This window comes from Panicum virgatum, chromosome 6N, assembly GCF_016808335.1.
Source record: "Panicum virgatum strain AP13 chromosome 6N, P.virgatum_v5, whole genome shotgun sequence".
Classification (NCBI taxonomy): domain Eukaryota; kingdom Viridiplantae; phylum Streptophyta; class Magnoliopsida; order Poales; family Poaceae; genus Panicum; species Panicum virgatum.
Window position 1 is genome coordinate 7,329,962 of NC_053150.1, and position 12,412 is coordinate 7,342,373.

Consider the following 12,412-nt stretch of genomic DNA (forward strand, 5'->3'; position numbering starts at 1 on the left):
TGGTTCGTCATAAACTAGACCTTTGGGTTTTCTTATTTGTGCTATTTGTTGCTAGTTATGTGTCCAAAATTATCTTTGACTTTCCCAGTGTTATGGCTACTATGATGTGTGTAACTAACTTTGGCATATTGCTCTTTTTTAACTTTCAGAACCACTTGAATTTTGACCTTTTCCTCTAGAATTTCTCATGCATATTCTACAATTCCAATTCCAAATGACTTTTAGCTAAAGAACATATGACAATGTTCTGCTTCTGCAGCAACTGTTGGTTCATTTGGTTGCAAGAGTTGTTCTGCATATGCTGCCCTAAATTTTCCGATGAGAATATTTACATCGGTTGTTCCAGGCACTATGTATCAGTGCTCTATAAAAGATATTTTTTCAAAGACAAATATACTCGCATCACTTTTGAATTTATAACGTCCAATTTCTCTTTAAAAGTTGATATTTATTGGTCCAAAGTTTCAATAGAGTCACTGTATGCAACTTAAACCAAACCGTGATTTAATTAACTCAGTTACGGAGGACTGAATAACAGTATAGTATAGCACATTCACAAGTCACAATGGCGACTTCCGAACGGATCGACAAGCTGACTTGCAACTTGCAAGCTTTCCATCAAACCATGGCTCCGGCCTTCTCCACACCGCAGAACACCTTGAGTGGATCCTCGAACTTGTGCGCTTCCTCCGAGTAACGCCAATTGGAGTACTCCTCGTGCCTCAGGGGGTTGTACAGCAGCGGGTGCTCCGCGTCGACGAGGTCCTCCAGCGCGCGCACCGCGACGCCATCCTTCTGCCGGCGGCCGAACAGCACCGAGAACCGCTCGCGGTTGCTCGGCGTCCGCACGCGGTGGAGGCACGCCGGCACGCGCCCGTTCGTGGCGACCTGCGCGCGACGGGTCGGGTATACAGCAATTCAGTCGAGGAGTAATCGCGATTGGCCGGCCCCGTGCGAGGAGAGGTGGGTGGTAGATCGTATCGTACCCTGAGCTGCTCCCCGGCGACGAAGGCGAAGGTGCCGGGCTCGGCAGGGACGGCGGCCCAGCGCCCGTCCCCGACGTGCACCTCCAGGCCTTCCACCTCGTGCTGCACGATCGTGGTGACTATGCTGTCGTCGTAGTGCGGCTCCATGGACATGGCGGTCTCCGTGCTCGGCGGCGCGCCGTAGTGCGACATCCGGATGCCGTGCCCGAGCATGTCCAAGTGGGCGCGGATGCTCTCCCCACGGACGCCGAGGCCCTCCAGGACCAGCGCCTCCACCATCTCCTCCAGCTTCAGCATGTTCTTGGCGAACGACACGATCGTCTCGCTGGGCGTAGGAGAAAAGTGATCGATTTTAGTTTGTTCTCCCCAATTCAGAACAGAACGACAAGAGCATCTCAAGGTGCTAGCAAATCGAAACTCAAAAGACAAGACAGCTGGTCTCACCAGATGTAACGACCCAAATATAATTATCATGTTAAACATTGCATATGAGCTTTTGTTAAGCATTCATAAATATTTTGTGGTTGATTTGAATGCATCTAAATTTAATTTTGAATTATTAATGCCTTTTGAACTCTTGCTTTGTGAACCAACTTGCATTTTCATTATATGATTTATGTTGGGAGTTATTTTTATAAAATACTACTTTGAAAAATATGAATTTAGGTGATTTTTCCGGGATTTTAGGAAACCATCTCGAAGCCAAACAGCTTAGCCGAAAACCCAGAAATAGCATTCTGGGAAGAATTTTCGTTTGAAATCTACAATAGATTTTCTACCAATTCTAGGCAAAATGGGTTGCTCTTGATTTCTAGTATCAACACAAAAATTGGTGGAATTTTTAGAGGCCTGGAAGATTAGTTTTGAAGACTGGAGAAAAGAAAGAAGATTTCTGTACGAAACATAATGTTATGTAACTTGTTCGGTCCGGAGTATGCGGGGCTGAACCTGGACATGGACGCCACGTGCCTCCACGAACCCCACACGTCACCCCGAGCTCCCTACACCCACCAGGGCACCCCTGCCCTCTCTCTCACCCTCATTCACTCCCACCTCTCTCTCTACTCCAAGCAGCCATGGAGGAGCTCCACCATCCCTCCAACCCTTGAAGCCCTCTACTTCGCCTAATGATCGCAGGAGGACAACGCACGAGCTTCTCCATCACCTGGGCCACCTCTTCCTCGCCGGAGACCAAGGAGAAGTTCATCCCCAAGCTTCTTCTTCATCTTCCTCAAGCCCTCAAGGAGGAAATCGACTCGATCTACGCCGACGCCGCTCTACTCCAACAAGTGGCCCCTTGCTCGTGCTCTACTCATCACCGGTGTTCTCCCCTCGCCGTTCACCTTCCTTCTTGTGCCCTCATTCAAGATCCCTAACTCATTCATGGCATTTCACCATTGATGACCTAGAGCTCTAAAACCCTAATGCATGTCGGTTCTAGCTACCAAAATAGACTCCCCACACTTCCAGGAACCTCTAGGAACCAACCCCACCCCAAATCGTGGTCGGAATCGCCGGTGACGAGCTCGATGTTCACCGGTCTGAGTTTCTGGACATTTTCCCAGAGTATCCGGGTAATTTCCGAAGTTTTCGGGTGTTTTTTTGGAGTTTCCGGGTCAGCGAAACTCGGAGTTTCCAGGTTGATACCCGGAGTATCCAGGGTTACTGTAGCAAATAGTACCATTTGCCTGCTTTTAGTGCATGAGCTTGCATTATCTTGAAAAATTCATATAAAATTGAAAATAGCTCTGATTGATGTGAAACAAATTTTGTTGGTTTTGTCTTGACCTTCTCTATCTGATTAAAATATATTTGCTTCCAAAATAATTATATTATTTTCCAGTTTAATTAAATATGTGTTTACCTTATTAATTACATAATTAATTCTCTATTAGTCCAAAAATTATGAAACCAATTTTGCTAGCTTCCTTATGATGTGTGCTATCCATTAGACATATTTTTTTGTGTGAATTCTTTGTAGATTTGTACAGTTTAATTTATGTTTGTTTAGATCTAGTTAACTAGTTAAATAGTATATTGCACAATAAATACATATGTACCTCTAAAATTGTGAATTCAGTTTTGTGTACTTTTCTCAACCTTTATCTACGGTCTAAAATTAATAAAACCTATGCAATAGTTGTATGTTCATGTAGTTTCTAATTTATTAATTAAGAACTTGTTCCCTAGTTGAATGCATGGTTAATTAGTTTATGATGCTTTTTCTAAAATCATGAACCACTCTTGTTAATTATGTAGGGCCATGATATATTGTTGTAAATATTAGCGATCATGAACTAACTTCCATGGTTGATGCGTGATGTTGTGATGGGTTTCTTATTCTTAATTTAATTATATCACAAATAATATTAGCACAACTCAGTTTTGATGGCAACCTCATGTTACAACTTCTCATGTAGAGTGTGTGCTTGTATGAATAATTGTTTTGCATCCCCACCCTATGCATTGTTTGTGTGTGCCCTAATTTATCTCTTTGAATTGCTTACTTAATAACTTTGAATTATCTTAGTCTTTACCTCTCATAAGTCATTGCATCTCATAAGCATATGCATTCATGGCATCAGTTCTAATTTATCATAAGCATATGCATTGGCATCCTTTCTAATTCATGCATTTGTCTACTTTCTTAGAGGATGACATTCCGGAGTGTCGCGGTTGCGGAGTACCAAGGCAGGCACCTATGTATCTCAAACCTTACTTTTGAATCTTAATTTGCTATTATAAATTATTGCTTGTGCATGGGCTTAACCCTATCTAGTTCATGTGACTTGTGTAGAACCCATTTGGCATGTTTTCCCTTTTAACTCTAGAACAACTTATACTAGGTAAAGTATGTATGCTTAGACTTCTCGAATTAATTTGCTTAGCCATGCTTTGCTTACGGTAGAAGTTGAGAGATGGCAAGGTCACTATCACTCGCGAGCTGTAGGGTGTTTGTCTAAATATACTTGAGTAGATGAGAAAGATTAAAACATGAACAAGAGATGAATGATGAGTCAAGACTTGAGAAAGTGTGGTAGGGCCATGTTGGAAGTGCAATCCAAATGGTTTAGGCTTGCTTGAGTTGGTTAAGGACCGTCTCTTTGGATGCTGGTTTCTTGAGCACTTTTTCGTACAAACCACATGCTTTATAATGGGATGGTAAGCTCAGTACCATATGCGCACCTTTCACTGAGCGGATTCGGCGCGGTTTGAGATGGGGTGTAGCCGGCGGTTCCGTTGCACCTGTCCATCCCGGCCGTTCGTCTCAGCGTTGGGGATGAGTATGCGAACAGTTGACACGTGAATCATTGCTTACAGTCCGACGGGTAGTATGGCCTATGGTCTCGTGTCGTGTGGGAAAAGTTGTACACCCCTGCAGGGTATTAATCAATTGCAATAGCTGCGCTCTCGATCATGGAGCACGCTCTCTGAGGTTCGCTCCAATGTAGAGTCTCGTGGTGGAGTTTATGGAAGATTGACCTCATGAATACATGATCACTTTACTTATGCAATTGTATTGGTTCTTGATATAGAAATATTAGATGCCATGTTGTAATGAATATGGCACCATTTATGCCATTTCGAGTGATTTTGGTGATCGTATGACAACGCAATCAATGGGACTAATAGTTTTATTAAGTGAACATTTCTAGATCTCAGGGATGAAGTAAAAAGGCCATGCAAAGCAATACACGAAGAAAGAACTCAAAGAAACACTGAATTAGATGAGTTCTGCAAAAAATAGGAGCACTGGAAGAACCGATGCATGCAGCATCGGTGCATCCGATGGTTGTCTGAAGTTCTGACGCCCTGGCATCGGTGCAAATCTGAGCACCAAATAGAGATCAAGCGAAGACCAAGTCAAGATAGCCAAGTCACCGGTTGAACCGACGGCGTCAAGCTAGGCATCGTTGCATTGGATGTACTATATTCCAGAGACGATGTCAAGCACGCAGGAGCCAAGTCTTCAGCACGGGTTGAATCGGTGGTCCATCGGAGCAGAGCACCGGTGTAATGACGTCAGCAGAAAAGAGAAGTCCAATGGCTAGTCCAGTTGCTGTTGTGACCGGTTGAACCGACGCCCATAGCATCGGTTCATCCGATGGTCTCTGGAGTCGCTGCAACTGTGTCATCAAGACAACGGCTACTTCAGTTGCTGTGAGTGACCGGAAGTTCCGACGCCTCTTCACCGGAAGTTCTGATACCTACGCAGAATTCTGCCAATGGCTACAAACAGCTAGTTCGACTTGGTGGCCTATATATATGTGCTCCCCCGGCCATTTGAAGATTGCTGGAGTCCCAAGACATCTCATACACACCCAAGAACACTTCCAAAGCCATACAAGAGCTCATTGATCATATCCTTAGGTTTTAGCACTAGCTTTGTAAAGTGTGAGTGCTAGATTATCTCTTGAGTGAGTAACCAAGCAAGGTTGAGATCCTTGTGGCTGGTTCTAGAGTGAACCACACTTGTATTATGGTGCGCCGGCCCCTTGGAACAATTGGTGGCTCGCCGGCAAGTCAACGACCCTCCGGCTTGGTGTGGAGCGGCGTCGACGACATTGTGCGGGGGACGGAGACCCCTCCTTCATGGTCAATCTCCCTTAGTGAAGATCGGGATCAAGGTGACCGTGATTGTGTTCACGGAAGAGACTTGATTGCCGGGAAGCGATACTCTTCGTGAGTGCTTCAACAACGTGGACGTAGGGGCGCCTTTGTGGCAATCCGAACCACGAGATAAATCCTCGTGTCGAGAGTTCGCTTTCTCTCATCCCTCCCTTTAAGCTTCCGCATTTCATATTGCAACTTTTGTGCTTTTACTTTCTTAGTGTAGTATCTTGCTAGGATTGGCTATAGGTTGCAAAACTCTTTTGGGATGAGGATTTCACACTAAGGTGAACCGTAGTTGCACATCTAGATAGCTTGATCTAGTTTAAGTTTTGTGCAAACTAGTTGGAGCCATAGGTTAAGGTTTTAATAGTGCCTAATTCACCCCCTCCCTCTCTTAGGCTAGAGCACCCGATCACTGTCACATGTCTTTTGCTTATTCACTTGACAACTATGCTCGCATTTTTATATATCAATATTAAAACTTGACTAGCCTCATGCATCCAGCAAATGTATAGTATTGTGGATAAGTTCTGCAAGTATGAAATGTATTTACGGTGCTGCCATTAAGTTGTTTTGCAGGTTCTCTCCTAAGGAGTGACCGCCATGTTCATCCCGTCGGAGCCGGCAAAGTGGATGGACGGTGGAACTCGCTCAAAGCTTAAGCAAGTGGTGTTTTATGGGCAAGGACATCATTATTGCTACCTAATACTCTCTAAATATCCGCTGCATTTAGGCTCTGAATCTTAAGAAAAGCATGGTAGGTTATCCACCTAGACCTAGGATACATCTTAGTTGTAAAGAAACTCTTTAATTGCTAAAAACCCTCATGTATAGTTGTTTATGTTTAGTTAAAGTCATGAGCTTTGTAAGATAAATAAGACTTGTATTCAAAAGTTTAAAATTTTGCTCTCATATGTATTTTTATGATGGTTGCTATGATGTGAACAAACGGTATGCGAGTTAATCCTAAGCGTTGCTCAAGACGCATACCGGGGACTACCGGGATTATCTCGCTTAAACTAGAATTAATCAATGGATGATAACCTGGTTTACTCGAGATAATTTGGGCGGTTCCTCACACCAGAACTCCGGGTGGCCCTCCGGCCAGAGGAGGTCGGCGAAGCCGCGGATGCTAGTGGCGTCGGTGGGCTCCCCGACGTGGAGGCTCTCCCAGTTAATGCCGGGCCGCTGGCCGATGTAGCCCCTGAACTGCCCCTTGGTGGAGAAGGTGCGCTTCTTGGTCTCGAGCGGCAGCGCGAAGAGCTCCGGCAGGGCGCGGGTGAACAGTGCCCGACGGAGGTCCGGGCCGAGCGCGTCGGGCGCGATGACGACGAAGCCGTGCACCGCCATGGACGCGGTCACCGCAGCGCGGGCGGCCTCCCACCCCGGCCCGCTGGGCTCCACGCCGCGGAGGTCCACCGTGGCGATCTCCATGGCTCGCGCCTTCCGCCGGATCACGGGGCCTCTGTGCGGGCTTTCTGCTGGACCACCGGGACGTAGCTGCACAAAGTCAACAGGGTGCCTTGGATCAGTTCATCATGGGGAAATTTTGCTCCTGGACACTCTACAATGTCGATTTTTGCCACAGGACATTACTCAATCTTGCCTTTGCTGCTGGACACCTTTTAAGTGTGCATCTTTGCCACTAGACACCGCAGTGATTATAATATTCATTTCCTGGTTGAAAGGATAGAGAAAATAAGTAATCTGACCAAAATACCCTTGCAATGTTAGGCTGCGCACAAGCGAAGGTAATTTTGCTCCTAGACACTCTACAATATTGGCTTTTTCCACAGGTCACTCTTTCAAGTATGCATCTTTCCTACAAGATATAATAAAATAATGATTAAACATGCCTAAAATGCTCACATTCATATTTCATAAAAGATACAAATCTTAGACGTTGATAGCCATTCATAGTTTCATAATTCATACATGTTCAGAGCCATTAAAGGGCTAATATTGATACATTTAGGAGGCATTGCAAGGCTAAAAGTCCATGCATGCTAGCAGCCATAATAAGGCTCTAAAGCCATACATGATAAGCCATACAAGTTGAGCCATACAAGTTCAGCCATAATCAAAAGGAAAAAGTAAACAGCACATGCACTTCAATTTTGTTTGCCCAACAGCAGTGCCTTCTTCGCCCTAGTTAGAGGAGATCCAGGGCTAGTTGTCAAGCCCATTTCTTGATGGTTTGTGGCTAGTAGGAGTGCCTTCCTCGCCCTTGTAAGAGGACTTCCAGAGCTAGTTGTCAAGCCCATTTCTTGATGGTCCAGTGAAGGTACTTGATGTTGGGGTGTTTTTCTGAAAAAAATTGCATGTGTTATAATTTCATAAAACAACACCAATAATATCATGAAATAAAAGAACAATAATTCCATTAAAGAACAACACTCACATAGATGCTTCAGGAGCATTAGATGCAGCAGGGACAGCTTTAGATATTTCAGATGCAGCAAGCACTTTTTTAGTTTTTTTCCTTGACTTGGTAGGTGCAGGTGCATCTTTAGATACTTCAGTGGCAACATGCACTTTTTTAATTTTCTTCCTTAACTTGGTAGGTGCAGCTGGGGCATCTTTAGATGCTTCAGGTGCTGTAGGTGCAGCAGGGGCATCTTTAGATGCTTCAGGGGCTGTAGTGACATGGACCTTCTTTGGCTTCTTCCTTTCACGCTTTGGCTTGGGTGGTGCAGGAGGAGGAGCATCTGGGTCAGGTATAGGCTCAGTGCAAGTTTTTTGCAAGTTTCCAAACCCTTGACATCTTTTGCACCTAGCCCTCCTTTTGGTTGAACCACCTTCTTCGACACCTTTATACCTCCTAGTCCTTGGCCTACCAGCAACTCTCTTTAGTATGGGAGGCAGCAATTTGAATCCCATGTTCATCTTCTTCCAAAGGCTCTTGTCAGGCAATCCTGGCACCCAAGTAGCATAAGCTACCTTAAACATCTGAACTGAATAATATGGGCTTACAAAATCCTCTAGGTCTAACTCTCTCCGAGAACAAATGTAGCTGATAGCATGTGAGCAAGGTATGCCTCTCATCTGCCATTTCCGACAGGAGCATTCATGAGCTTTCAGATCGACAATGTGCCTCCAAACTTTTAGATCTTTGTCAACTCCACTCACTTCACCAATAAATGGATGACTTTTGTGTAGCTTGTAATTCAAATTCCTACTCTTGTCATTCATTTCTTTGACAACAGTCTTAAGGATCTTTCCTGTTAACTTTTCAGCAATTCTTGCCCTTGTGAAATATCTCTCCATTATGATCTGCCTAATCCTATCCATAAGATCAATGACAGGAAGTGATTTCTCATCTCTAATCCAATTGTTGAATGCCTCTGCAATGTTGTTTGTAACATAGTCGACATTGCTATGGGTAGAGAACATACTTCTTGCCCAAAAGTGCTTGTGATTTTCCTCAATCCATTTCATTGACTCTGGACATGCTTCCTTCATGGTGTTGTAGTGTGCTTCAAAAAGCTCAGCTCTGTACACCCTTGATGCAGGCCACAAATGCCTATCCCAAACATCTGTGACTGCTTTGTCTATCCCCTTCCCAGCATCTGTAGACAAGACAAGTCCTATGGGTGAACCAATGGCTTTGTGCAGCATTTTCATGAACAACTCCCAATTTTCAAGTGTCTCACTTCCAAATACACTATAAGCTACAGGGAACATCAAATTGTGCCCATCTATCCCAATTGCAGCTGCTAATTGACCCTTCCATTTACCTGTAAGAGCTGTAGAGTCAACGCCTAGGTATGGTCTGCAACCATTTAGAAATCCATCTATGCAAGGCTTCAAAGCAACAAAAATCCTGGTAAATCTATGATTCCCATTAATTTCCTCATACTCCACCTCCACAACACTACCAGGACACTTGCTCTCTAATTCTGCCTTAAAGGAAAAAGCATGGTCAAAACTATCCTCCCAGCTGCTAAGTATGTCATCCAGAGCCTTCTCCTTGCCATCCCACACAACATAATAAGACAACTTAATGCAGTACTTCTCTTCCAACCACCTTTTCAAGGCTGCAGCCCCAATCGTAGAGTCTTTCTTCAATTTTTCAGTCACCCTGTCCCTTACCCATGCACTGGTTGCCATGCAATTCTGCTCCAATTTGCTAGTGCTTGGACAAGTGTGCTTGTGGGGCATCTTCTTAATCTGTACAACAAGAAAAAAAAGAGAAAGTTAGTACAATACTAAAACTGGTACAAAAAGAAAAATGGGACAGCAAGATAGATGACTTCAAATGACATACCATCCATGTCTTCCCATCATGCAACCTAGAAGCATGAATTCTCCACTTGCATTTCTTTGATTTGCAATAGGCTCTGTACCTATCAGCCTCACTATATGGCACTGCAAGTTCAACTTCATTAAGGACTGCATATTGTCTAATGCATTTCTTAAAACATAACCCATCTTCAAATGTAACCCCAACTTCTATCTTAGGATTTTCTACATCAGTGACATGCACATGCATTTCACATCCCTTGTCATCATCAACACTCAACTCATCATCGCTATCTTCCCCATCAGAATTAGGAATATAATTTGGGTCTATCATAACATCATCGTCTAATTTAAAATCCTTATACTTCTCCTTCTCATCATCCACCCCAACATACTCAATTTCATCTTCCTCTCCCCAAGATGCTGGCTTGTTTAGGTCTAGTTCTTTATGAGTAGGAGCGGAAGATGGCTCGACACATGCAATAACTAGAGTAGTCTCTAGTTAGTAGAAGGAAGAACCTCTTCAAGAGGTTCAAGGTCATGAACTATCACTTGTAATGGTAGCCTCCTTATGTCCCAGTACTGAGAAAATGCCTCAAGCAGTGCAGCATCAGAAGCAATCCGCACATATTCATTGCAAGTTTTGTCCAAGAATGATACATGCAACTCCTGCTGCTCACCATGCTTGACCATTGCATCTAGCTCAGCCGAGAAATCAATCCAATTTGTAGTGTCCTTGTCTACAATAATGCTGTTTTTGCTAGTGACATGGTACTCTTCAACAGGTTGCTCCACATACGCAGGAACCTGAATCACAACTCGACAAGCCGAGCTACGATCCATCCTACGCATTCGTAAATGCAAATTAAACAAATAATTAAATTAACCCATAACCATTCATCCCTAAACCTAAATCATAAAATGCAAATGCCTGGTCGATTGAAGACATACCCTGCAGGAATCCATGAAAGATCGAGTTTCTTGGGTAAATCCATGACGATTTGCTCAGTTCATGGCGAGAGAACGAAGGTGGCCGGGTCCTGATGGTGCAGATCGAAAGCCGGGCGGATGGATCAGATCGAGCGCGGGGTGGGGACCGGTGGCGGCGCCCCCTGCGGGCCACATCGCCGACCACGCGCGCAGGAGGGGGCGGGGGTGGGGACCGGTCGCGGCGCCCCCTGCGGGCCACGTCGCCGACCGCGCGCGCGGGAGGGGGGATGGGGACCGGTGGCGGCGCCCCCTGGGGGCCACGTCTCCGAGCGCGCGCGTGGGGGGGGGGGGGGTGGGGACCGGTGGCGGCGCCCGCTGGGGATTGGGTCGCGGCGCCGGAGGCTGCTGCTGGCCGTGCGCCGAGCGCGGGGGGGGGGGGGGGTTGAGATCGGTGGCGGCGCCCTGGGGATCGGGTGGCGGCGCCCCCTGAGGTCGAGCGGGTTTCAACAGGTTAGGGTTATGGATAAGGGGGTAATTTGGGTATTTAGAAACTTTTCTCCCTCTATTTTTCTTAAAATGAATATTATAATCACTGCGGTGTCCAGTGGCAAAGATGCACACTTAAAAGGTGTCCAGCAGCAAAGGCAAAATTAAGTAATATCCTGTGGCAAAAATCGACATTGTAGAGTGTCCAGGAGCAAAATTACCCGTTCATCATGTGCCGCCGCTGGGGTGGGGGTGGGGCGCTTGGCCTTGTGAATTCGAACGAGCGAATCGTGCTCGTCATGTCCTCGTGGGCAGCTCAGCAAACCTTTTTTTTTTGTCAACTTTCTCTAACTTTTGAGTACGCAAGGTGCACAAAAAACAAGGCACACAAGTTGCTACCTAAGAGCATATAGGCATATATGATATAAGGCCATTTCTAATGGAGGTTTCACGAAAGTTTCATGCAAATTAATATAGGATGACATGTCACTATTTTAGATACGGTTGTATTGTATTAGAATAATGAGGAGAAAGATGAAATGTGTTTCATCTAGATGAAATAATTTATGCATGGTGTCGGTGTTATGTATCACCAACTAGTAAATTTGCATGCGCGTCACTGGTTCGGATAGTAATGCAAGTATGTGACACAAGATTTATATTAGTTCGGGCAGAATGTCCCTACGTCCAGTTAGATCTCTTGCGCTCTTGCACTCAGTTCATAATAGGGGTTACAAACGAGCGAGAGAGGGAACAGGCCTCTAAGTCTCTGGTTGCGAGTGTGTGTGAAGGTTCAATCCCCCCCATAAGGGGTACCCCTCTTCTCCTTTATAGTCTTGGAAAAAGAAGGGTCGGATACAAAAATGGAGTAAGGATAAAAAGGAGAAAGCAGCAGGGTCGGATGTAATCCAACTCACTCTTCCTCAACTGTCAATCGTGGCGGGACCCGCAGTCCTTGCTGATGGCGATGGCGATCATTTTTCTCCCATTCCCCACCCTGTAGCGATCGTGGCGGACGGGAAATGACATGGTGCACTGTGGATGACGCCCCGTTGATGATGTTGCTGTTCGCAGGGCATAGCCGTCCGGTCCTGACCTCCGTCCGGACGGTCCTCCTATCATTGGTGCTGACTTCCGGGGGAAGTGGTTGTACA

At 45.4% G+C, this 12,412-nt stretch overlaps 2 protein-coding genes across 3 annotated transcripts; both read right to left on the bottom strand.

The window, feature by feature from the left end:
• Positions 1-618: 618 nt before the first annotated feature.
• LOC120677869 (probable inactive 2-oxoglutarate-dependent dioxygenase AOP2) lies at positions 619-7,080 on the bottom strand. The gene is made up of 3 exons (XM_039959068.1): positions 6,682-7,080; positions 987-1,311; positions 619-888 (listed from the first exon to the last, which is right to left on the bottom strand). The coding sequence occupies exons 1-3, from the start codon at positions 7,032-7,034 to the stop codon at positions 619-621; spliced, it is 948 nt and encodes a 315-aa protein (XP_039815002.1). The 5' UTR covers positions 7,035-7,080.
• Positions 7,081-7,538: 458 nt separating this feature from the next.
• LOC120677364 lies at positions 7,539-10,873 on the bottom strand. 2 transcript variants are annotated; one of them, XM_039958517.1, is made up of 3 exons: positions 10,794-10,873; positions 10,523-10,686; positions 7,539-7,907 (listed from the first exon to the last, which is right to left on the bottom strand). In XM_039958517.1, exons 1-3 carry the CDS (start codon positions 10,835-10,837, stop codon positions 7,855-7,857), a joined length of 261 nt encoding a protein of 86 aa, XP_039814451.1. In that variant the 5' UTR covers positions 10,838-10,873; the 3' UTR covers positions 7,539-7,854. The 2 variants fall into 2 exon arrangements, with proteins under 2 accessions (XP_039814451.1, XP_039814450.1); XM_039958516.1 differs by having other exon boundaries at positions 10,470-10,686.
• Between the last annotated feature and the right edge of the window lie 1,539 nt (positions 10,874-12,412).